Source organism: Mesoplodon densirostris, chromosome 19 (genome assembly GCF_025265405.1).
Source record: "Mesoplodon densirostris isolate mMesDen1 chromosome 19, mMesDen1 primary haplotype, whole genome shotgun sequence".
NCBI lineage: Eukaryota > Metazoa > Chordata > Mammalia > Artiodactyla > Ziphiidae > Mesoplodon > Mesoplodon densirostris.
Genome location: NC_082679.1, coordinates 53,794,153 through 53,814,482, shown reverse-complemented (window position 1 = coordinate 53,814,482; position 20,330 = coordinate 53,794,153). Strand labels below are relative to the sequence as shown.

The following is a 20,330-nucleotide window of genomic DNA, read 5'->3' as shown; positions in this document are numbered from 1 at the left end:
CTGGACAGTCCGGCCGCCGGGAGATCGCAGGAGCCAGTCGGGAGCCCCGAGAGCGCCGGGACCCCGCGCGGGGGGCTCTGAGCGGCGCGGCAGACCGGCGTCGGGAGCCTGCCGGCGCTGCTGCCCGCCCGGGCCCCGGGAGCGGCGGCCAAGATGTCCGTGCCGGTGAGTACTGACCGCCGGCCGGGACCGCGACCTCGCGCCGCCCGCTGCAGGCCTAATGCCGGCGGGGCTCCGGGCTGGGGGTCGCCCCACCTGGGCCTTCTCGCGTCGTGGGATGGGGGCAGCCTGGGGTTTCTCCGCGAAGCCGGCCTCTCCGTCCCCGCCTTTCTTTCCATCCTCTCCCTGGAGAGCAGGGTCGGACTGGGGTCCGTGCTGTCCCCCAGGAATCCCTCCACCACCGGGACGGCTAGGCCTAGTGGGGAGAGGTCTCTGCCGCTCCCCGGGAACCCTCCTCCAGGATGGCTGGGCCGGGTGAGGGGGCGGGGTCTGCGTAGTCCCCCTGGGAACCACCTAGGACAGCTGCCCTGTTGTGCTCAGGGACCTCACGGGGATGGCCAGGCCTGGAGCCTGGTCTGTACCTCTCCCAAGACCAAGACACCCTTACCCCGGGACAGCTTGGCAGGGTAGAGATCTGCGCCTGCCCCCCAGAACCGGCGGATGCACTCACTTTCCCGGCAAGTTTACCTCTGCGGCTGAACCCCCCAAGGGTTCAGGGCCCAGCCTTTTCTTCCCTCCTAGCCATGGGGGCTTCTCTTCTCACCTGACACCCACTCCTCCTAGCCCAGCAGGCAGGCTTGGGCAGCCCCCCAGGGCTCCACACTTTGGCCAGCAACTGGAGGCATCTGAGTCCCACCTCCTGAGGGTGGCAAGTGATCCTGGCCACCGCTGGTCACCAAGCCTCAAGCGCAGGCCCCAGCCCGCTTTACAGATGCACAGACTGAGGTGAGGGCTGACACCCTGCTTCCTTCATTCCCGGAAGGGGCACCTTCTGCTGGAAAGCTGTGGCCTCCAGCCCTTGTTTCTCTGCTGCGTTAGGGGCTTTCCCTCTGACAGGAAGGGGCAGTGGCCCAGCGCGCCTGTCCCCCTGGCCTGTTTCTGGAACTGCTTGTTAGTTGGGGGACCCTGTCCTTACGGTGAAGCAGACAGCTGGGGCTTCCTGGCAGGGCAAGCGGACTTTTAATTACCCACCATAGAGTGTATGGAGATTACTGGAGGAGAGATGCTGTGTAAGTGCAAAGCATTGTTATTATGGAATTAAAGATCCCAGCTCCTGCCCGCCTCCAGAAGCAGTAATGCAGAGTTACAGAAGAAAAAATTAGGGCTTCCAGACCGTGCTGATGTGAAGTCCCCACCCCCATCTGTTGTGGTTCAGAGCATAATTGCCTCATCTTTAGAAAGAAAGAAGACAGAAAATGCCTGCCAGGCCCTTCTCCTGCCCTGCTTTCCTGCAAAGCTCTGGGTCTTTTCTGGCTCGGGGCATCGGGGGACCTGCCCTGATCCTATGGACACTGACCAGAGAGATGAGGTGGGCCACCTGAGCTTGCTTGAGGGCCTGAGTCTCCAGGGCAGTAGTGAATGGGGCATGTGACTCCGGCCACATAAAAGGCTGGACAGCCTAAATTTGGGACGTCTGCGCTTGATTTGGCGTGACCTCCACAATCACAGCAGAGGTGCGGATCTGGAGTCTGGGATGGCACCCAGACCCCTTGCCTTATAGCACTTTGGGCAGCCTTCCTGGGCTCTGTGCCTCAGTGGCCCCATCTGTAACAAGACAGGGATGGTGGGAGGGCCAGGCTCTGGGTGTGATTTGGACAGACAGGCACTGCTGTGGACACCTGCTGTGGAGACCTGCAGTCCAGCTCCGTCTCTACACACCATTGCCGTCTCCACGTCGCTTGCCACCCTCCCATCTGCAGCCACGGCCCTCAGAGATTCTGCGGAGGGGAGTGGGGGGGGGCTCACCCTCTGCCCCCTACATGCTGGGCTGTCAGATCACCCTGGCTGTCTCCTGGGACCTTGAGCAATGTGTGAACTGGTGGCACTGGGAGAGGAAGTTCATTTTGGGAGCAGCCATGAAATGTTCAGAAAATTGCTTTCATGTGCTGATGAGTGGCGAGGCCAGCCTCCTGCTCAAGCCCTGCTTTGCAAACCCAGAACGGTGACCGCCCATGTGGCGCTCGCGGACACGTTTGGGTTTTAAGCATACCCCTTCATTTGGGCAGTCTTTTCCTGGACGGGGCTGACGCAGGCACTTCGGCCCACAGCAATTATAAAATGCTTCAGAATGGGATGGGAGGTGATGGCGGCGAGAGAAGAGGCTGGGGCGAGCCAGGTTGGGGCAGGAGTGACCTCCTGAGTGTTCGAGCTGGGCGGCCCTGCAGGGATCAGCTTGTCTCACTCTGTCATTTGACCCACATGGAGTCTGGGGCCCAGAGAGGGGAAGGCACACGGGGTCCTCCTGACTCCCTGCTTCGTGCTGCTTCCTCTGCCCAGAGCTGAGGGCACGGTTCACACAGCACCTGGAGGTGCACTTCCTGGCTGCTCTCTGACATCTGCCTTCTTCTTGGGTGTGGCTGGTCAGCACCCAGGACTGTCTCTTCTCTCTGGGCAGGCAGGAAGCATTTGGAAGGAAGACGGCTGTGCCACCCCCTTCAGACCCCTGGTGGGCATTGGAGTGACCCTGCCCCCTGGCACTGTCAGGCAGGAAGCCAGCTTCCAGCTTGTAGAGAAGCTGCCTGCTCTCTGCTCCTGCCTCTTGTTTCCTGTCTGGGAAATGGGCACAGCCATTCCAGCCCCGCCTCTGCTCCTTTATTAAGTGAGGAATGGGTCCTTTCAAGGAGCTAAGTGCTGACGTGCGTTGAGTGCATTCTGTGTGCCAGGCGCTGGGCTCGGGGAGGACCTGTAGTCTTGCCAGGGTCTCCTGGCCACTGAGAGACGGAGCCAGGGTGGGAACCAAGTCTGTCAGGATCCACAGCCAGAAAGTGAGTGTGGCCTCTCTAATTGTAGGGGCTGTGGCCTGTCGAGCCATCCACAGAGGCCAAGGCTGCTGAGAGAGCGACCCTCTGCTCGTGGCTTTCTGAGCATGAGTTTGGGTAACCCCTTCAGCACCCCTGGACATGAGGCAGCTGGGCCTCTGGGCGGCCAGGCAGCTCGCCCGGGGCTGTGCAGCAGGGCGGCTGTAGCCCTGCGGGCCCCGGCAGCAGTCAGTGGAGATCGGCGGGGCAGGGGTGGCGCCTGGTTGAACCTCTGCCAGCGGTCCCAGGGTGCCCTTTGTGCCTGGCTCTGTGCCAGCCACCACTGTGACCGGAGAGCTGGCCAGGGAGCTGGGAGGCTCTGCCCTGGGCTCACCACTGGCCTGGGCAGCCAGGCCATGGACAGCTGGGGCCTGGTAGAACAGGCTCAAAAGAGGACAGTGTCCAAGTCCAAGGTCCTCGGTTCAGTCTCCAAAGCACCTGGCACGCCCCTCCGGCCACACTCCTCCCGCTGGCCTTGGACTCTGCCTGGCCCTCCCTCTGCAGGAAGTGATCTTAAACCGCTGCCTTGCTCACCTCGTCACTCCTGCTCGCTCAGGCAGAGGGCAGCGTGCCAGGAAGCCATCCAGGATTCCCATCTGTGATAGTGCATTCACCCTTGGGGTTATCTGGTTGCTGCCAGGCTCCTCAGGGCAGGACCAGGCCTGCTTGGTTCCTCTCTCTCCAGCCTATCCTGGCCACCTGCCAAGGAAGTGGCCCTGGGAGCAGCGGGGAGCCCCCTGCCATATAGGAGTCTATGTCCCTGTGCAGAGAGCCTGCATCCCAGCCACTGTCCTGGAAGCCTTGTTGGGGGCTGAGTGGGTTCCCAGAGAGGCTAATTCTGGGTGGGGAGGATATGTGGTGGGTCGAGGGCAAGGGCTCCAGAATGAATGGTGCTGGCTCGTCTGAGCCAGTTACTGAAGCTCTCTGAGCCTGTGTCCTCTGTGTTATGGGGATGTTAACAGCACTGAGCTCTTGGGGTTTTATGAGAACTTGGTGAGGGTTGCAGAAAGCTTTGACTAAGAGGCTAATAAGTCATAGCAGCTACTGCTGTTGAGGTTATTATCTTTATCCTGCCACTGCTGACTGGTGCAGTGGCTGAGACCCACTCCTGGCACCGGCACGACCAGCTTGGGAAGAGGAGGTCAGCTCCCTGCCCCCATAATGTTCCACGCTGCCCAGCCTGCCTCCAGTAGCTTTCTCTTTTTTTTTTTTTTTTTTTGCGGTACGCAGGCCTCTCACTGTTGTGGCCTCTCCCGTTGCAGAGCACAGGCTCCAGACGCGCAGGCTCAGTGGCCACAGCTCACGGGCCCAGCCACTCCGCGGCATGTGGGATCTTCCCAGACCGGGGCACGAACCGGTGTCCCCTGCATTGGCAGGCGGACTCTCAACCACTGCGCCACCAGGGAAGCCCCAGTAGCTTTCTCTTTATGGTCGGTTCCTGCCAGGGCCTTAGCAGTGGAATGACCCCAGCCCCTCCCCTGCCCCTGCCTGCCTTCGTGACCCCTGCCTCTTGAGCCTTGGATGGACAGGTACTTGTCCTCACCCCACAGATAGAGTGGCCTCCAGTGGGGCCACCATCTGGCCCACTGTGCCTCAGACCAGCTGGATGCCCTGCCCTGAGGGCCCCCAGGAGTGGGTGCAGTGTTGCCGGCTTTGGAAGCTATTGGATTGGTGGGTACAAGCCTGACTTCAGATGTGGTCAGCAGCAGCCTGGCCAGCATGGAACAGGCAGGATCCTGGGTGGGAAGGAGAGCACGCCGGAGGTGGGTCCTGGCACTTTAAGGGAGGGGGCTCAAGCTTGTGGGTGACGCAGGTGGGCCGCAAGGCTGTGAGGGTGGCACCTTGTGACCCCCCGCCTCCCACAGCCTGGCATGAGGCATGAGCTGCACCTGCCCTCCCGTCTCCTGCCCTCTCTGTGCTCTTCTTTGCCTCCCCAGCCTCTGACTTGGCTTCATCACAAATGCTTGCTTTGATTGCATCCTAGTCTAACCCTGTTGTTTCTTTGGCTTTCTTTAGTTTGCTGGGCCATTGTCTCCCTCTCTTCAAGAAAAAAGACCTTGGGGGGGGGCACTTCCCTGGCAGTCCAGTGGTTAGGACTCTGCGCTCCCACTGCAGGGGGCTCAGGGTTTGATCCCTGGTCGGGGTAAGATCCTGCATGCTGCCCAGCCCGGCCAAAAAAGAAAAAAAGAAAAAGACCTGGGGACAGGTTGGGGACCTTGGAGGTGGGGATGCATGCCCGCTCTGCCAGGAGAGGTGGTCACAAGTTGTGGCTCTAAAGTTAATCCTTTCTCTAAGGGGAATTAGAGGCTGAGGGAACTTTTTAGTAATTTTAATTTATTATTTAAACCCTGCTGAGTTCCAGTAAGGAGTTGAAGCAGATTATAGTGAAAGACACAAACAGTCTGGGATCATCAAAAGATCCAGAACTATGTACTGTATGGGGAAGGTAGGCATGCAGATTTAACTTGAAGCTCCTTGACAGCCAGGGCAAAAAGGGTAACACAGTGGGTTTAGGATTGCAGTACCTATTTTTTGGTATTCCTAATGCTATGTATTGTTTCCTCTGTGCTTTGTGTTTTTTTTTTTTTTTTTTTGCGGTACGCGGGCCTCTCACTGTTGTGGCCTCTCCCATTGCGGAGCACAGGCTCTGGATGCGCAGGCTCAGCGGCCATGGCTCACGGGCCCAGCCGCTCCGCGGCATGTGGGATCCTCCCAGACCGGGGCACAAACCCGTGTCCCCTGCATCGGCAGGCGGGCTCTCAACCACGGCGCCACCCGGGAAGCCCTGTGCTTTGTTTTATTTTTACCAGTTGAGACTCTCTTATTGAGGTAGATTTTCCTTTTTTAAAAAATTTTATTTATTTTTGGCTGTGTTGGGTCTTCATTGCTGCATGAGGGCGGCTGTCTCTAGTTGCGGCGAGCGGGGGCTACTCTTCGTTGCGGTGTGCAGGCTTCTCATTGCGGTGGCTTCTCTTGTTGCGAAGCACGGGTTCTAGGGCGTGCAGGTTCAGTAGTTGTGGCACGCGGGCTCAGTAGTTGTGGCGCACGGGCTTGGTTGCCCCGTGGCATGTGTGATCTTTCCGGACCAGGGATTGAACCCATATCCCCAGCACTGGCAGGTGGATTCTTAACCACTGCGCCACCAGGGAAGTCCCTGAGGTAGATTTTCTATGTAGTGAAATTGAAAGATGTTAGGTATACAGTTGAATAACTTTTGACTAATGTAGACCCCATGTAACCATCAATCAAATCAAGATAATGAACCTCTCCATCATCTCAGAAAGTTCACAAGTGCCCCCTTCACAGTCAAGTGTGCCCTACCCCCTGTAAGGTGGTCAACATTCTTTTTTTTAAAAAAAGAAAAGCTATGATTATCCTGTGATCTTTTTTTAAAATTAATTTTTATTGGCTTATAGTTGATTTACAATGTTGTGTTAGTTTCTGAGGTGGCCAGCATTGTGATTTCTCTCATCATGGCATGGTTTCACCTGTTGTTGAACTTGAACTTGAACTTGATGTAAGTGGAAGCATATAGTATATACTCTTTGGGGTCTGGCTTTTTTCATTCAGCAAAATGATTTTGAGATTTTCATCCACATGGTGTGTATCAGTAGTTCTCTTTTCGTTGCTGTGCTGAGTGTTCCACTTTTGACTATGAATTTATGTACTGATCCATTCTCTTGCTGATGGATATCTGTCTCTAGTCTTTCTGTGCTGTGTATTTTTAATACTGGAACATACTAGTGTTAGTGGGGTGGTGTAATACCCTATTTCAGTATTTTATAAAACCTGATATCCAATCATGTGTGCATTGAGGCATGCCCAGAGAGTCGTCTGTGCCCCCAAATCCTGGATTCCCCAAAGTTACACGATTGTCAGAGTGGTGTGACCACATGCCTTCTTGTTCACAGCCCTCCCCAGGTATCCAGGGTTTGAATTCCCTCTTCCCAGGTTGGCCATGAGGTGAAGCGTCTTAGGTTTTTGAGTCACCTGTGTTTCTTCCAGGCCTCTGTGCCCACCAGAGGTCCTAGTGGGGAGAGGCTTCGAGGAGAGGATGGAGCCTGTCTTGGGAGCTGACCCTATCCCTCCACCCTCCCTGGTCGGGACAGATTCCTGGTCCCCCCCCCCAGCTTTGTCCCTGGCTGCCCGCCAAGACACCCCACCAGGCAGGCACTCCTGGCTGCCCCCAGCCTGCAGGACACCGCACCACTCAAGAAGCTAAGAGCAGGGAGGGTTGCTTGAGAGCCACTCCCTGCTTCCCTAACACCTCTATGCTCCACTCTTCCACACCGAGGGAACTGGCATGCCTGTGCTATTCTTACAAACCTTTACTGTTATTTTTTTCTGCATAATGAACCTTAGCAAAAGATTCACACGTCGGCTCCAATGTTACCTCATCAGAGAGGAGCCCCCGGCACCTGTGTAAAGTAGCCCCTGCCACCAGTCTGCCCTCTGCTGTCTGCTTGGTTCTCCCACAGGTGTTCCCATGTTTATCTGTTTGTCCCCCTCACACGCCCTGGAGTGGAAGTTCCTTGAGGACACGCAGCCGTATCCCAGCAGGGAGTGGGTGCTGTAGTCTGTGTAGTGATAGGCCCGATAACCAGCCACTCCCCACTCCCCCGGCTGCGGGGAGACCCTGCCCACTTCCCAGTGTTGGCTGGTGGAGCTGGGGGCAACAGGGCTTCACAGAACGATTTTTGCTGCAGAATCTCAGACGAGGTTGAGGTTTTGTTCCTCGTGTGGTTCAGGGGCTAGGGAAGCTCAGGGCACTTGAGCAGCGGCTGGGAGGACAGGGAGGGCTTACTGGAGTGCACTTGTGCATGAGCTGTGGGCCCAAGGGAGTGTGTGCTTGGCAGGGCAGGGCTGGTGTGTGATGGGGAGGTGCGTGAGCGTGCTGCTGACACCAGGTGCCGCCACGCACCAAGCCTGCACGTGCCTGCAATCTCATGGCCTGGTGCCGGGCAGGGCTCCGGCGGTGCTTACGTTTAACAGACGCACTAACCAAGGCTCCGAAAGACGCAGTGACCGCTGAGGTCCCATGCCAGGTGGAGTCTTTAATGGGCTCTACTCTTGTCCTTGTAGGCTACACCTGGGTGAGGATTGGGCCTGGGTCTCCTGGGGCACATGGAGCCTTTCTCTGTAGGTTGGAGCAGGCTCAGGTGGGAGGCCCCCAGTGCGGTTCAAGGAGGGAGAAAAAGCCACGCTTCCTCGGTGGCTGCTGTAGCTGTGCTCTCTTTGTTTTCACGCCTTCCTGTACTCCCACCCCACTGCCCCCAGAGCTCTCAGGGTCCCTCCTGTGACTCCACTGGCCTCCTGACCCCAGCTGATGTCTGGCCAACACTGCTGCCCCTCTGGGAGTCTCTCTGGGTGTGGGCACCTGTGCTGCTATGGAAGCAGGCTCGGGGGGCAGCAGATGGCATGTGAAGTCGCCCCCTCTCCCTGCCCTGATATGCTGGAGCTGGCTGCCATGGGGAGAGGCAGGCGCAGAAGGCGGGCTGGGACTGCTTCTTGACCACATCCCGGGCCCTGCCCACCCAGGCTGTCAGCCTGAGCTGGGCCTCCGGCGGCTAAGCTTTCTCTCTGAGGACAGGGTCTTGTCCCCAGCCCTTCCTTCCCCCACCCCCGTGTCCTCCCTCAGGCAGTGCTGAGGTGGCTGCCGCAGGGTGAGGACCCAGGGAGTGGTGTCCCAGTGCCACCAGGGAGGGCAGCCTTCTCATTATGCACATGTGGGGCCTGGTTTTTGCTTCTCTGAGGCACATGGTGGGGGGGCGGTTCGAAGAGAAGGGAGGACTCAGGCCACAGGGTCAGCACCCTGGGCTGGGGCGAAGAGCCCCTGGGAAGTGCCCCGGCCTTGTGAGCAGAGCCTCTTGCTGAAGCAGGCACCTCCCCGCAGGTGCCTCTGCAGCTCTTTAATTTCCAAATTAGAAAAGCAATTAAAAGAATCGGGAGACTGTTGCTCCTTCCAGTTCCCAGTCCTTGAAAGAGCCAGAGCAGGAGGGGAGGGAGCTGCGGGAAGGCGGGGGGCCCTGGATTTGCTGGGATCCAGGCCCGTCTCCCCACCTCCGCCACCCCTAGGCTCCGTCCCCACACCTTTGGTCCTGGTCGTGCCGTTGTACCCCGGTCTCTTAGGACTGGCCTGGGACGATGCTAAATGGACTCAAAGGCTGGGGGCTACAGCCCACCCCCCCACAGTCCGAGTCACCACTGCAGTGACAAACAGACTGCCCCACGGTTACTCCTCCCTTGGAGAGCAGGGGAGGATGGGAGAGCTCTTTATGGCTCTGACACCCGCCCTAAGAGTGCAGGCTCTGCTCTGTCTGACATCACCTGGGGTGCTGTTCTGTGGGCACACCCCTGGGTAGCCAGGTACGGTTATATTTGTACTTTGTAGCTTTGTCACTTCCTGGAGGTGTGACCTGGGCAAGGCACTGCCCCTCTCTGAGCCTCTGGGTGGTGGTAGTTCCATCCTGGTCCCCAGGAGGGCAGTGAGGGCTGGCTGACACTGGGTGTGTGGGGTGTCCGGCCTGTGTGACAGTGGTTTTGGATGCAGCGGGCTGGCCTCTTCTCCAGGCCATCCACAGGGGTCCCTCCACCCTTGCCCAGGCAGGGCTGGCTCCGGCTTGCAGGCTGGCTTTGAGCTTGCCAGTGTGCGTGGCCAGCCCAGGGGCAAGGCGTCAACACCCATAGCCCTACAGATACATCATTTCTTCCTGTCCCTGGGGCTGGCAGCACTCACCTCCGGCCTCAGGAAATCCTTTCCTGCTGCTGGTGCCAGAGCCGGCCATCAGCCACCCTCTGTGCTGCTGGGAAAACCAAGGCTTTAGGAGGGGAAGGGGGCTGTCTGAGTCACACTGTGCAAACCATTTTAGCCCACTCTTTTCACTGGTCATCAGCATTTTCTTGCATGATTTTAGTCTCTGAAAGTGGCCATCTTAATAGCTGCACAATCTTCCATTGAGAGGCTCTGGTTGCCCAATCAGTCCCCTGTACTTGGGCATTTAGGTTATGCCCCCTCTTGTTTGTTGTTATAAATGCTGCCACAGACATTGTTGGGGCTAAAGCAAGAATAGTTCTTTGTGCTGTGGGTCTGACCTAGAGAATAAGACCCCAAAAGCCCAGAGAGCAGGAGCCAGGTCTCCCCACTCAGGGTCTAGGATCAGCAGCAGCCCTCACCCCAGTGGACACTTTAATGGGCAGATGAGAACCAACGTCCCTCTGTGAGTCTTAACCACTGGGCCAGCAGCGAAGTCCCTGGGCCCCAGTTCTGAACTCAGTTGTGTTTGAGGGTGGTGCTGGGGTCTCAGTTGCCTGTCCTTTGGGGTCTCTGAATGCGGCAGGGTCCTTGGCTTTCCTGAGTGTCCTTTCTGCCCTGTCCTGAAGTTGCCTGACGCAGGGGAGTCAGGGTGGACTGCACTCTAGCATCCCCTCTGTCCCTCTGTGGCCACCCGTTCTTTCCCTTCCGTGGCTGAAGTCTGTGGGGTGGGGCAAGGGGCAGTAAACTGGGTCTCAACCTCTTCCTCTGGAAGACGGGGCTAATCGTGAAGCCTGTTTTGCAGGATCACTGCGGGCATGAAATGAGCACGTGGGCATAGAGACCTTGGCCCAGGGCCAGCCTGGATGCTGTCCTGGGGGCTGTGTCACTTGGCAGTCGGCCCGGGAGGGTCTGCTCCCCCATACACCCCAGCCAGAGCCTGCCCAGTGGGTGCCCCTCCCCCACTCCCCCTCGGCAGGCCTGGGAGGAGGCATTCCTCTCCCCCTCCAGCTACTCCCCTTGCAGCACAGTGGGGCACAGATCCTGGGGCCTTGATTCCAAAGCGGAAATGCCATTCTGGGAGGCACAGTCTTGGGTGGGGGGGGCGGGGAGTTTAAGTGGAAAAGCAGCAAATTTTTGAAATGCCTGGGCCAGAGCTGGGTTCTCCTCCCCCGCCTGCCCGCCCACAGGAGCAACCCCGCCCCCAGCGCTGCTTTAATCCAGCCCCAGAGAGGGAGGGTCTCCGGTCCTCCTCCTCGCAGGCAGCCTCCTCTTGTCTCCCAAGGCCAGCTAGGATGGAGTAAGGCCAGCCCTTTTGCGTCCCTGCCCATTCCTGCAGAGTCCTCCTGCTGTCTGGCTGTGAAGCCTGGTCCCCACCCCACTCCCCACTGGAGTGGAGACCCGGGGAAAACCTAGGGACTCCCTCCAGCTCCCAGCATGGACAGATGTTCACACACAGCCCAGCTGGTTCTGATCTGGTTCCTTGGAACCTGGAATGCCAGCCAGGCTGAGGGCAGGGGCAGGGGCAGGGTTTCGGAGGAGCTGAGCCCGTAGTTTCCTTTCTGACTTTGGGGCACACCTTTGGGAACAAGCAGGAGAGGATACCCTAGGTAGTGTTCCCCTGAGAGCTGGCTCTTCTGTGGGAGAACTGGGCTGTTTTGAAGGTTACAGGAGGTCCAGTCTTGAGGAGGGCAGAGGGTAGCAGCTAGTTGTCCCATTCCTTCTTGAGGACTCTGGGTCACACTGAGTCCAAATCCCATTGCTCCTTACCCACACCCTATGCTGGGAGTTCTGTCCAGTGGTTCCCCGAGAAACTTTGGGGGAAATGCAGATGTCCAGATTCCCCCCACACCCGGGATTCCTGGAGGAGGGGACCTGTGGGAGGGGTTTTTTAGGAGGGGATTCCTAAAAAACAGGAATCTTTTTTTTTGACAAGCTCTCCAGGGGACCTGTGACCAGCCAGACTTGGGGTGCCCTAGCCCAGCTCCTTCCTTTTACAGATGGGAGAGGGCCTGGCCAAGGTAGCACACCTGGCAAGAGGCTGAGTCGGCCATCCCTGGGTGTCAGGTGGAGGGGCACCTGTGGGTGCACCGTGGGCTTGTATGTATTTTATAGGCCGTGCCCGAGGATTCTCTGCAGGGTGTGCCCCAATGCTTCCCTGGAATTTCGAGCTGCCTGATGGTGTCTTACACACTCAGCAAATGGGACAGTCTAGTTCTGGAGAGGTCCCATCCTAGATCTCTCTGCAGACCACTGTGCAAAACCTGGGCTGTGCTCAGGGACTCTGGCTGGCTACGTGGGGTGACAGTCACCAACTTGCCCCCTAGGGAGGGGGAGCTCAGGAGAACCAAGGCACCCTCCACTCAGTTTCCCTGTCGTGCTTCCTCCCTCCCCCTCATTCTCATCAGCATCCCTCCACCCCCTGTTGCTGAAACAGGAGTCGTTGGGGCACAGGCGTTAGCCCTGGACCGGGCTGACTGAGGGATTGGGGTAGGGGCACATCTCCTAGAGCAGCACCAAGACAGTGGGGGACACTTCGAGGAGACTGAATTCAATTCAGAGGAGAAGGTGGGAGATGGCGAGCTTCTTGTCCCTGGGTGCTCTGGAGCCTCCCGCGCAGGGCTGGTAGAACACGATGCGCTCCGGTTCTACTCTCCCTAGATTACTGGGGCAGCCGCAGTCCCCAGCTTCCCTGCTGTGTCTTCATATCCTGGGGCTCTTACACCGAAGGCCTGACCAGAGTCGGTGTGGTGGTCGTATTATTAGTTTTCTGCCAGCTGGGGCATGCCCCTCTAGATGCAGATCTGAGTCGGACTGCCGGATGGACACGCGTGAAATGCCCCAGGTTGGTGGGCGGGGAAGGCAGACTTGAGGCGGGTGCCTTCGGGGCTGCAACGGCCACGGGGGAGGAGGGCAATCCCGGCAGTCTTCCCAGAAGAAGAAGGCTTAAGCCTTTGAGGAGGGGCGCGTTCTCGCCCACGGTGGAGGGCAGGGACGGGCGTGCGGAGAAAAGGCGATATCCCGCGTGTCCGGCAGGCGCCTGGAGCCTAGCGCGGGTGCAAGGGTGGGGGGTGGGGGACGGTCCCACTGGGCGGCGCGTGCCCGCGCGCTCCCGCAGCCACCCGCGCCCCCGAGCCGGCGGTTCATTTGCATGGGGAGCCCGAGCGGCCAATGGGCGCGCGCGGCCGGGCATGCCGGGAGCCGGGCTGGGCCCGCCGGCCTCGGCGGCGGTGGCGGGCGGGGCGAGATGGGACCGGCTGTGTACGGGGACGGCGGCGGCGGCGGCGGCGGCAGTGGCCGGCGAGGTGGCTGAGTCGGTCGGACCAGGACCCGGGCGGCTTCGGGGCTCTCGGGAATCCGAGAGCGCGCGGCGCGGGCAGTTCGCTGTGCGCCCTGCGGGGAGCCGGGGCCCCAGGCCGACCCGACACGATGAACTACCTGGTGAGTGCGGTCAGCGCGGCCACTGCGGCCCGGAGTCCACTCGCGGTGGCCGGGGCGGGGTCCGCGCGCCAGGGAGCGTCGGCCGAGGTCCGCGTACCGGCTTGGAGGCGACCCAGCTCTACCCGCGCCCGGGGCGGTCCCAGGCGGGAAAGAGTTAAGTGAGTGGCATTTCCTGCCGGACCTGCGGGTCCTGGGAACTACGGGCCGCTGGAGCCTCCGCGGGGGCGTGACCGGGCCGGGGTCCGAGGTCCTGGAAAACCCCCCTTCTGCCCTGGCCGGGGCTCCCGGAGGCCAGGACTGCGGAGGATCCCAGACCCTGCGCGCCCCGGGGGCGGCTGGAAGGACCGGACTCGGGGGCCGCGGGCCGGTAGGAGAGTTCCTGGATCCGGGAAAGTTGCTGGCCGGAGGCCCGCTCTCCCCCTGCCGGCCGCTGCCTGCTGGGTGACCTTGGGCCTGTGAGCCCTGTCTCCGAGCCTCACTTTGCATCGCTACGAGGAGCGGTCCGAGGTCCCTTGGACCGTGAACTTCCAGGGGCGTGAACTTCCAGGAAGTAGGGTGGCGGTCCGTGTGTTTTGGAGTGAGGGCTGCCCATGCCCCCAGGTTAGGGGTTGAGGGCTGGGTGAGCAAGCGCGGGTGTCCACGGAGAAGTTAATAATTAACCCCCGGCCCGCCCGCGCTGGATTCCGGGACCCAGGGCGGGAGCTTCTCGGTTATTACCTACCGTGGTTGCAAAAACGGTTGTAGGAGCCGGGTCTTGGCAGGGGAGTCCAGGGCCACGCCGCGATCCCGGGGTCCTAGCCTCCGCGGGTAGAGCGTGGGAGCTGGGGAGGGGCGGGGCCGCTGCCCGGGTGGCCGCAGCCCGGGCGCCCAGCCCCTCATGCTGCTGCAGAGCCCAGGGCGGTGTTGAAAGATTCGGAGAAGCTGAGATTTGCTGAGGGCCGGGCGTGGTCAGGGGCTGTGAGGGGGTTAGAATCTGGGGAGATGTTGGGGTCTCCCATCCCTCAGTAGGAGCAGTGGCTCCCTAACTGGTCTTGAGAACAGGGAGTTTATTTCCTTGGCACTCTTAGCGTGAGGAAGAGTCTAAGCTGGGAGGTACTCTCTGGGTTTGCTGTGCAGATTTCAGCCAGGCGGGGAGATGTTCCTCATCCCCCATGGGCTGGGGGACACGCCCCCCACCCATGACTCTTTCCTTTCCAGGGTGGAGAGCTGATGGTGGGAGTGGAGGGATGGCAGGGCTAACAGGCTTAGAAAAGCAGGAGAAGGTCCCAGGTGCAGGTTGAGACTGGCAGGAAGGGAGGTCTGGGAGGACCTGCCGGCAAACTCTCCTGGCACCAGCACCCACTACCCGCTTGCCGTGGGCAAGGAAGGAGTCCTGTAGGTGCCGGGTGGAGGCAGGGCAGGGCAGCCCCAGCTTCTGCCAAGGCAGTCACCCTCAGCTCCCGGTGACTTTTACGCTTGTGCTGAACAGAGGTGTTAGCGTTGTGGGCTGGCATCATCTCCCCAGGCTTGGGCAAGGGATTGAAGTAAGGGCAGTGCCACTAGGGAATCCTTCCTAATCAGGAAGGGCCCCTAAGACACCTGCTCTCCCCGCGAGTCATACAGAGGGTACCAATGGGGAGACTGAGGCACAGTGAGGGGCAGTTACTTGTCTTCACAGAACCGTATCCAGAACATAGTCTCCTGGTATGGCCCCATGCTCTAGCCATGTGCTCCCCCTGCTCTGGGATTGGGGGTGCTCTGGCCCTTGGGGTGCTGCCATGCTCTACTGGGGCTGCCAACTTGGTGGGGTCTCTCCGGCTCCAGAGCTGTGCCTTAGTAACCCCCTCCTGGCCTCCATTATTCTTTTAGGAGAACCCACCACCCTTTGTCTCTCAGGCCTGGAGAACTCCCTCCACCATCCCCCAGGAGCCCACAGCCAGTTGGGGCAGCCAGAACCAGCCAGCAGGTGGAAGGGGGAGGAGCAGTGTTAGAGTCATGCTTGGAGGGCAGGGTGTGGGGTCGGGCGGGACAGGGTCGTTCTCCAGCAGAGACACTGGCCAAATTCCTCCTCCTCTGGATCCTTAAGGCCCCCAAATAAGGGGCTACAGAGTGGCCTCCCTCCAGGGGGCAGGCTGGGCCCTCTAGCCCTGGGGAGAGGCCCTGACTCCATCTCCGCCTTGTTGTGCTCACTTCCTCCCACCTCTGCGTGGGGAGTGGGGCAGGGGACCAGCCTGCCGGGGAAGGAGCCCAGAGGGTGGAGGGGCAGGGCCCGTCTCAGTCCCCTATTTCCGTTGCGCATCCTGAAGTCGGGGCCTTGGTACTTTTTCCTGAGCTGGAGAACCCTGCTTTTTGTGCTAGTGTGTCCTCCTCCATCCCTGCAGAAGCAGATGCTGCTGCTCTAAGGGCTGCTGAAAGTGGTCACTTAGGGCTGGAGAGGGGCAGAGCTGAGGAGGCTTCAGACGTCCAGGTGGGGAAACTGAGGCCTCCTAAGGAGTGAAGTCCCTGCTGTCCCACCTGGGCTTCTGCCTCTGCCCCTCCAGTGGCATATCTGGGGCTGGCCACGGGGGGTTACCAGGGCCTGGTGCTGTCCCTGAAGTGAAGGTCAACCTCACGCTGGGCCCTCTGCTGAGAGACCAAATCCCAAGACTGAACAAGCCAGTCCACTCAAACATGTCTGGGGTCTGTCAGCCTGGGCCGGTTCCCTGGGCTGGGTGGCAGTGGTGAGGGTTCTAAGGGGTCGAGGACCACTCCCAAGGTGTCAGAAGTTGGGGTGGGCTAGAGGGTGGAGGGCTCCGCTCTCGTGCCAACCACATGGGCTCCTTGGTGCCCTGCCCCCAGGCCCACCTGTTCCCACCATCCGAGGTGTGTTGGGGGCTGCAGATGCCATGTCCTGCAGTAGGAGGGCCCTCCCCATGCCACCCCTCGTCCTCTGCCCAGCCTCACAGGGACAGTGCCTGGGATGCCCTGGCAGGAGTGGGGCCAGGGGCCTGCTTCGGCCCAAGAGCTGGGCACAAAGACATCTGCTCTTGCCACTGTAGCAAGGCCAGCTCGGGGCTCCTGATGGTCTGAGGGAGCTGCTGGCGGTGGCCACCCACAGGTGGGTTTTTAGTCCTTTGTTCTGTAGACCTGTCCTCTGGGTGCTGAGGGTCAGGCATGGGGCTGAGGACCCACACACGGCCCCTGCTCTGTCCTCTGAGCCTCAGGCACTGCCAAAGCAGGCAGGGAAGGAGCCATGCTCCCCTTGTCCCCTTGGAGTGGCTCTGGAATGGGAGGCTCATCCACGCTTGTCACGCTGAGCACTGAGGACTTGAGCCCAGAGCCTGGTCACTCAGTTGCCCTGGGAGAATTAAGGGGAGGGTGATGCCAAGGCTGGCTGTTGCGGAGTTCCGCCCAGGATGAGGGTGTGGGGCCGTCTGGGAAGGGAGGAGGCATTGCCCTCCCAGCCCCATCGCAGCCGGGAGGCGGAGCAGAGTTTGGTCAGGACCCTGGCCAGTGGGCCCGTGGCCGCTGCCCCTCCGGCGGGGTTCCCAGGGCACAAGTGAGCAGCGGTTGTGGGTGTAGACCGCCACTTGGGCACATGTCCGTTGGGCCTGTATCCAGTGGCCACGGGGGCTCCTTGGGACAAGCAACCAGAATACCCCAGAAATAAACTTGGCCCAGGTTTGAGATGGTTCTTTGTATGAAGAGAACTAGAGTTTCCCTAGTGACTGCTGTGTGTGGGGCTCTGTGCCTGGGGCTGGGGTGTGTGTCGGGGTGGGGGACGGGAGGGATGGAAAAGCCCTGTGAAATTTCCACTCCTGGCTTCCATGGACCTAAGCAGTACCCCGGGAGCCACCCAGCGGCACTTTGTCAGACAGCAGATCTGCCTCTGCCACTTCCTGACCGTGACCCTGGCGAGTCAAGTCAAGACTGTCGTGCACCTCAGCCTCTCCATCCGTAGGTGGAGGCAATCACAGTGTCTCACAGGGTTGAAAGAGATAATTGAGGTCCAGAAGAGAGCCCGGCCTCTCGCTGCCTGCCGGCATTATCGTCGTCGTTGTGAACCTGTTGGTCTCCCCCCAACCAGGTAGCACCGTCCCGCAGAGTCGGGGTTTGGGGACACCCAGAGCACATCCAGGGCTCTCCGGGGCAGCAGGCCGAGGGAAAACCCGTCAGATGGCCGCTGACACGTGCCCGTTGGCGGCCAAGGCCCAGCTGCTCCGTGTCTGCGGGCCCGGGTGAGTCTGGCGCACACAATGAGGGCCATTCTCAGACCAGGCAGGGCCGGTGGGGCAGCCCTCTCAGCTCCCATGTGCAACAACCAGGGTGTTGTTCTGGGCGGGCCTGACTGGCAGGCCGCTGCCGGTGGGGGGGTGGCATCGGGCAGGGGGCTCTCCTCTGCCCCCTTCCTCTGGGGTGAGTGAGCCCCAAAGGGCCTTCCTGGCTTTCTCAGGCGTGGCCGCGCGGCTCCCAGGGAGGGCAGGGCACCACCTTCCGCAAGGGGGGCTTTTGCCTGAACCCGTCCATCCAGCAGCCCCACGCTCAGCCCTGCTCTGGGCCAGGCCTGGCGTGCGTGTGCGGTGGAGGGGCGTTCCACGCTGAAGCAGACAGGCCCCTCCCATTCTGGGCGCCCGGATTGGGGGCACGAAGTGGGCAGTAACAAGAGGTGTTGATCAGCACTTCGAGGTGGGGGCAGTGAGGTGTGGGTGCCCGGGGAGGGACGTGGGAGCTTTCCTGGGCGGAGGGTGTGTGTGTGACACCCAAGTCCCATCCTGAAGGAGGAGTAGGATACAGCAAGAGGTTTCCTAGGGTCGCGGGTGAGGTGGCCAGAGACTCGGGCAAGTCAGCAGCAGTCTCCGTGATGCCTTGGACCCAGATGTTTGGCAGAATTGGCCTGGACTGCGATGGTGCCCTGGTGGTGTGCCCCTCCCAGAGGTCACAGCTGTGTCCTCTTGTGAGCTTGGGGGAAGCACTTGATTGGCCCAATAGTGAGGAAGCCTGGAAAGCCAGGTTCTGGGTAGACTGGCCCCCCCTTCCAAGCTGGGACAAGACACTGGGTCCTGGCGAGCATGTCCAGAGCAGGAATGCTCAGGTGGTGTGGGGTTTGCCTTATTCTGCCATGGGAGGCCACCATTTGGATGGCACTGACTGAGCTCTCCCTGCAGCATCCCAAGGCATCCTGCAGTGTGACTGGCCCCAGCCTGCCTGCCAGTCCAGGGCCACCATCCTGTCTCCCTCCAGCCTTTCCCTACTTCAGTGTCTTGGCTCATGCCTGCCCTCTGCCCACAGGCCCTTGCCTAGCTGGTTTCATGGTCGCCTCGTTTTCATTCTTCATGAGTCTCCTGAAATGTCCTCCTTGGGGGAGGCCACCTCTGACCATCCTATGTGTAGTGGCCCTGTTGCACATGCCACATTTCCCCCTGTCCTGGCAAATCGTTTTGTGTCTGCCTGCCCTGCTGGGATGCAACCCCGTGCAGACAAGGGCCTGGTCGACCTAGGCTTGCTGCAAGTCTTGCAGGGCCTGGCCCAGCACCTGGCAGAGGGGAGATGCCAGGTGAATCTTTTATTAAACAAAAGAACTTCCCTATGAAACCAGGATTGTCACCTTAACACAAGGGATCTGGGTGCTCAGAGAGGCTAAGGGACTCGCCCAAGGTCCCCAGCAGTGGGAGGGAGAGCCAGGCCCAGGTCTGGCCTTAGCTGCTGCTCAGCACTGGAGCGGGGAGTGTGTCAGGAGCAGCTGGAGAGGCTTAGGGGCCCGAAGGGGCGGGTGCTCGGCCGGCTGGAGCGCTGCGGCGCCAGCAGTGCCCAGGACTGCGGAGAGCCTGCCTCTGGGGCTCGGCGGGGGGAGGGGGGCACCAGCTGACGCAGGCAGAGGAGCTCCTGGTGCCAGGCGCCTGGTGCCACGTGCCCACCCTGAGAGGTGCTTCCCAGCCTGGCTCCGGCCGCCCCGGACTACACAGTTGCAGTCGGAATTGGCCTTGACTGCTCATCGAGCTCATACCCAGGAGGTGAGAACTGGCCACCCTGGGCGCGGGAGGCCCCGGTAGCTCCCTGGGCAGCTCTCCTGGGTCCAGGGGACCCTCCCTCCACCCCCTTCCCCCTCCCGCTGGACCTTGACCTTGGCAGAGCTCTCCAGCCTCCTGGCCGAAACCCCCCTGCCAGCCTTCCCTGGGCTGCCCTCCTCTAAGAGGTGAGGGGCCTCTGAGGGGCATTCCCCTCTCTCTGCACCCTGCCCACTTTGACTGGGCCGGAGGGGAATTTTCCTGTGACTCACTCTGCTGGCACTTCCTGTGGTCACCAGGGCAGGGGCTGAGGGGACCCAGAGGGCTGGCTCTGTGTTCTGGGGTCACTGGGGGAGGGTGGGTTGGGTGTCCCGCCCCCCTGACGGGGTGTGATTCCCTGAGCAGGCTGCAGACCATATTTGGGAAACTTGCTTTTCCTGCAGGCAGCCTGGGGATGGGACCCATGAGTCCATTGGGCAGCAGGGCAGCCCCCGCCCCATCGGCTCCTCTTGGGGCTTTGACCTCTGACCTGCTTCAGCCTTGTCCGTCCCATCCTGCCTTGGAGCCTAGGAGGTAGTCCACTGTTTTCTTTTTCAGGGTGTATATTTTTTCAACCCCCAAACCAAGAAATGCTCATTCAATACAAATTGAAAATGTCTGAAAAGCAGGAAGAAAAAGCATCCCCCATTGTCTCAAACATTATCCTCTCCCCAATGTTTAAGTTCAAGTGACATTTTACTGAGGACTCATTGATGCCTCGGTGCATTGATAACCGTCCTTACTGTGGTGTGGACAGTCCAGTAGTTCCGAGGGCCCTTGCCCTGGCGCTCACCTTGCTGCAGGGTGAATTCACTTGTTCTGCTCTCTCTGCGCTGCCTGCCTGGGCTGGCTTCTCCCCTGGGCCTTGTCCCTCTTGGCTCCCAGCTTTCTGGCCTCTGGCTCCTTCTGAGCTGCTCTGGAGGAGTGGGCTTCCCGCCAGTGCTCCCCCGAGTCTGAGCGTGCAGTCCTGGGCCTGGAGCACGCACTGCCTGCCCCGGCTTCCCCCCGGGCTGCCGTCCCCCTTGATGGTGTTCCTTCCTCTTCCCTAATCCTCACCGTGACGGGCAGGGGAGATGGAGCTCAGAGGAGCTCCTTCTGGCCCCTGATGCTGGTGTGGAG

The 20,330-nt window shown here is 60.3% G+C and overlaps 1 protein-coding gene across 4 annotated transcripts in view; it reads left to right on the top strand.

Moving 5' to 3' along the window:
- Nucleotides 1-20,330, top strand: part of BCAR1 (BCAR1 scaffold protein, Cas family member) — a 36,181-nt gene continuing 15,851 nt past the window's right edge. The window contains exon 1 of one of the 4 annotated variants that reach the window (XM_060085561.1): nucleotides 1-165. In XM_060085561.1, coding sequence (XP_059941544.1) covers nucleotides 154-165 — 12 coding nt within the window. In that variant the 5' untranslated portion in view covers nucleotides 1-153. Of the gene's footprint in view, nucleotides 166-12,985; nucleotides 13,210-17,297; nucleotides 17,406-20,330 lie in introns of those variants that run through there. The other 3 variants (XM_060085560.1, XM_060085558.1, XM_060085562.1) reach the window with 3 other exon arrangements.